The following is a 4,522-nucleotide window of genomic DNA, read 5'->3' as shown; positions in this document are numbered from 1 at the left end:
AAAAAAAAAAAAAAAAGAAAGCACCCTGCCGCCTGCTTCATTAGCTGTGAGAATGAAGGTGATAGGAGAACATGGGTGACTTTTCCTCTAAAAAAAAAAGAAATAAAAAAATAAAAAATTATTATGAGTTTACTTGTATACACCTGCTGTTGCATCTGTACAAGCGCATGAGGAAGTAAAAGGACAACTTGTGGCATCCATGAGACTCCTCAGAATCAAACTCAGGTCATCAGGCTTGCTATGGTAAGCACTGGGTCAGTGGAGCCATCTCAGCAATCCATCTTCTGAGATTTTCATTTGCACAGTCTTGAAATATAGACTGAAGTAGAGAAGAAAAAAATCTTTCCTTCTGTAATAGTCACTTGTTTTTCCTTTTACAAAATACCTGAGTTAATCAACCTAATGGAGGAAAGTTTTGATTTGGCTTGTCATCATCAACCATGTCTACCTGTGGTTGGTTGGCTTTGCCTTGGTGATTGGGGAGAATTATTAAAAAAAAAAATTATGCTTAGCGTTAACATGCATTTGTTAATGTACACAGAAAATAGTCCAAATCATGTGGACTTGTTGACTAGTATAAAATTGGGGTTAGCCCTATAACTTCTCTTTGTGTCTGGTAGTTAATAATATTCAAATGAGTTTCCAGTTGGTTAGTTTGGTTTTGTTTGAGTTGCTTAATGTAAATTAATTTTGTTTTTAAATTACTTATTAGCATTAATTTACATAGTAGACCATGACATGTTCATATATGTAGTTCATTTTGGTAACACGTGTTCCTTTCTTTAGCTTCTTTTGACCCCAGCTCTCCTCACGCTCATTTTTTTTGAAACATGATTTCTCTATGTAGTTCTGGCTATACTGGAATTCCCTATGTAGACCAGGCTGAGCTCAAACTGACTGAATTACTTGCTTTGTTTGTTTGTTTATAAAGACAGGATCGTTGTAAATAAACAAATAAAAGCACAGTGCTGCACATCCCTTTGTAGCCCTGGCTGTCTTGGAATTTAGTATATAGACCATGCTGGCCCTTGATTTGCACACATTCCTCCTCCCATCCCCATTCCTACCCTTCCTGGCTCCTTCTTTTTTTTTTTTTTTTTTTAAGATTTATTTATTATTATATTTAATTACACTGTAGCTGTCTTCAGACACACAGGAAGAGGGCATCAGATCTCATTATAGCTGGTTATGAGCCACCATGTGGTTGCTGGGATTTGAACTCAGGACCTTTGGAAGAACAGTCGGTGCTCTTAACTGCTGAGCCATCTCTGCAGCCCCTCCTTTCCTTTTTTTTAACTAGTCCTTCTTCTACTTTTGTTTTTGTTTGTTTGTTTGGTTGGTTGGTTGGTTTTACCATTCTCCATTGCAAGAATCTTTTGACTAAAACTGACAGAATATATGGTTTTTTACTTTCAATTGATAGGCTCATTGTGTCCATTTTTCAAAACAATAGTTCTCCCTCTTGTGCCTTTAAGTTCCCTGGCCACTGGCTTTTGACCCACTTTATGGTTACCTTCCTTTTGTGTTTTGCCTTTTGTTTTATTTTATTTAGTTATTCACCCATTTGTTTGTTTTGAATCAAGCTCTCATAGCCCAGGCTGGCCTTGAACTCACAACTCATTATGGCTGAGGTTGAATTTGTACTATTTTTGTTTTGTTTTTGAGACAGGGTCTCCTTGTATAGCCAGGACTGGCCTGAAAATGACAGAGATCCTCTTGTCTCTGCCTTCCAAGTGCTGGGATTAAAGGCAGCATATTTCATCATGCTTGAGGACCTTGAACTTGTGATTCTCTGTTTAGCTTTGCAAGTGTTAGTATATCTTACTAGATAATTATCAAGTACTGGTTGATTTCAAAATGTGAAAGTTTAGAATATTCTCCACTTAATAAAGCTTTATCCCTGGGGAAAGAGTTGTGATACATTTTAATTTCTCTTAATAGACAGTTCATTGTCTGTGTATCTCATGTTGGCTTCATGCTCATTTATCTTCTTGCCTCCCAAGTACTTAAATTTACTGTTTTATATTTTTGAGATAGGATCTCCCTGTATAGTCTATGCTAGCCTTAAATTGTATTCTTTCTCCCTCAAGCTACTTTATACTAGGATTTCAGACATGTACCATGCTTGTCCTTAAATAAGCTTCCTACTACTTTATGATGTGTACTGCTTTCACTCCTATTTCAGATGGGAATTCTTCCAAAAGATGCACTCAGAATCTGAATATAGGTATTGAGCCTCTAGATTGTGCTCATAATAATGCAGTATACTTGGTCTGGTATAAGACTGATCTTAAATTTTTTGCTATTCTTTGCTTGGTAGCATTCTATGAGTAGCATTATTATGTGTTGACTTTTGGTCTGTCTTTGTGAGTAAGCTGAGGAAGATTACCAGCTGTAAACTTCTCTGATCTCTTTGTTGATCTGTAGGTGAGCATGTTGGGGAAAGGATTTGGTGATGTTGGGGAAGCTAAAGGTGGCAGTACAACAGGCTCCCAGTTCTTGGAGCAATTCAAGACTGCGCAGGCCCTTGCTCAACTGGCAGCTCAACATTCTCAATCTGGAAGCACTACCACCTCCTCTTGGGATATGGGCTCAACAACACAATCACCATCACTGGTGCAGTATGGTAAGTTGATGGGTGACTTAAATCTTTGACATAGGAGAGATTTATTGTCTAGAAGATAGGGAAGGACTGGATAATCTGAGGCTGTATACAATTGATATTAACTTTAGTTCTCTTTCTTTATTAACCTGGGATTTTGAGAGAATTCTCTTTAGATTTTGTGTGTTTGTGTGATGGTGCCCTTGCTGGTCTCAAACTTCGTGGGTAGACCAGGCTGGCCTCCAAGTCAGAGATCTGCTTGTCTCTAGGCCTTCTGAGTGCTGGGATTAAAGGTGAGCATCAGTAAGACTCTCACTTGGTCTCTTGAATCTTACTTACTTAAGCTTAAGAGCTAACAAACCCTAAGGATTCTCCTATATCTGCTTCTCCAGCACTAGGATTACACACATGTGATAATACTGTGCCCATCCTTTTCACATAATGAGTCAAACTCAGGTCTATATACTTTCACAGCACTTTAGTGACTGAGAAACCTTAGCCCTAAATTCTTTGATTTATCTTCAGTTTGATGGCCGTGGCCATCTTAGTATTTTGTACTTTAAATATGGATAATTTAGCTCTTAAGCTCTTACCTTTCTTACTCATCTCTAGCCCTCCTTCTCTCTCCATGTGGCCATAGCTGCCCTCTTTGTTTCTAACTTCTTTCTCCCTGCCTTTCTAAAATAAAGCTCTAAAACCATTTTTAAAAAATGAATAATTTATAGATATGTGACATATACAGGTAGGTCAGTGGTATTGATTTTTCTGGTTTTCTTTTTTTTTTTTTTTTTTGGTTTTGGTTTTGGTTTTTTGAGACAGGGTTTCTCTGTATAGCCCTGGCTGTCCTGGAACTCACTCTGTACACGAGGCTGGCCGTCTAGGAATCCGCCTGCCTCTGCCTCCCGAGTGCTGGGATTAAAGGCGTGCACTACAACTACCTGGCTATTGATTTTATTAAGCTGTGCTGAAGTACAGAAATTATTCAGTGGTTGTTTTGAAAGGATCTGATAATATGCAATTTGGGTAGCTGGATGGATTGATGGTTGTGTATGCCATGGTACATGTCTTAATGTGCTTCTGTTTCTGTGATGAAGAAATGACCAAAAGTAAATTAGGGAAGAAAGAATTTACTTGACTTATAGGGAGGGCAAGGCAGGAACTTGGAAGCTGGAATTAAAACAGAGTTCATGGAGGAACTGTTTACTGGCTTGCCCGCCATAGTTTGTTTAGTTTATTTTCTTACACAGCACTCTCATTTCAGTTATTAATCCTGAAAATACAGGCCAGGTGTGATACATAGCATTCTGACACAAGCAGGTAGATCTCTTAAGTTGAAGTCTAGGACAGCATGGTCTACACTGGAAATTTTATTTAAGACACCCAGTGCTATAGTCTCAAACCAAAAAAAAAAAAAAAAACAACAACAAAAGGAAAATGGGGGTGGGCGAGGTGAGGGGTGTGGAAGGAAATGCAGGGGCTGGAGAGATGGCTCAGCAATTAAGTGGCTATTTTTCCAAACATTCTGGATTCAATTCTAGCACCCATGTAGTGACTTACAATAATAAATTGCAGCCCCACGGTCTCAGAGGGTATCGGGCAAGTATAGTACATAGACATGGATGCGGACAAAACATCTGTGTGCATAAAATAAATACTTGTATGTTTGTTTTTAAGAAAATGCCCTAAAGACTTGCCAACAATCAGAGACATTTTCTCAACTGAGGTTCTTCCCAAATAACTCTAGCTTGTGTCAAGTAAACAAAAAATTGATGTGGCAAGAATCTTTATGCACTGAGAGCCATTTTGCTAGCTGGAGTTCTTGAATCTTGAAGGTCTTATTACTAGTATTAGTATAGGACAATATTTCCTTGGAATATATTAATATCACTGGCGCATAACTTATTGTGTTTCTTCTTGCAG

General features: G+C 38.2%; 1 protein-coding gene across 31 annotated transcripts in view; it reads left to right on the top strand.

Moving 5' to 3' along the window:
* Positions 1-4,522, top strand: part of Ubap2l (ubiquitin associated protein 2 like) — a 57,975-nt gene that overhangs the window by 32,190 nt on the left and 21,263 nt on the right. For all 31 annotated transcript variants that reach the window (XM_021157417.1, XM_021157416.1, XM_021157418.2 and 28 more), the window contains one exon: positions 2,428-2,626. In XM_021157417.1, the coding sequence (XP_021013076.1) occupies positions 2,428-2,626 (199 nt within the window). The remainder of the gene's footprint in view (positions 1-2,427; positions 2,627-4,522) is intronic.

This window comes from Mus caroli, chromosome 3 (genome assembly GCF_900094665.2).
Source record: "Mus caroli chromosome 3, CAROLI_EIJ_v1.1, whole genome shotgun sequence".
In the NCBI taxonomy this organism is placed as follows: Eukaryota; Metazoa; Chordata; class Mammalia; order Rodentia; family Muridae; genus Mus; species Mus caroli.
This window is presented reverse-complemented; position numbering and strand designations above follow the sequence as displayed.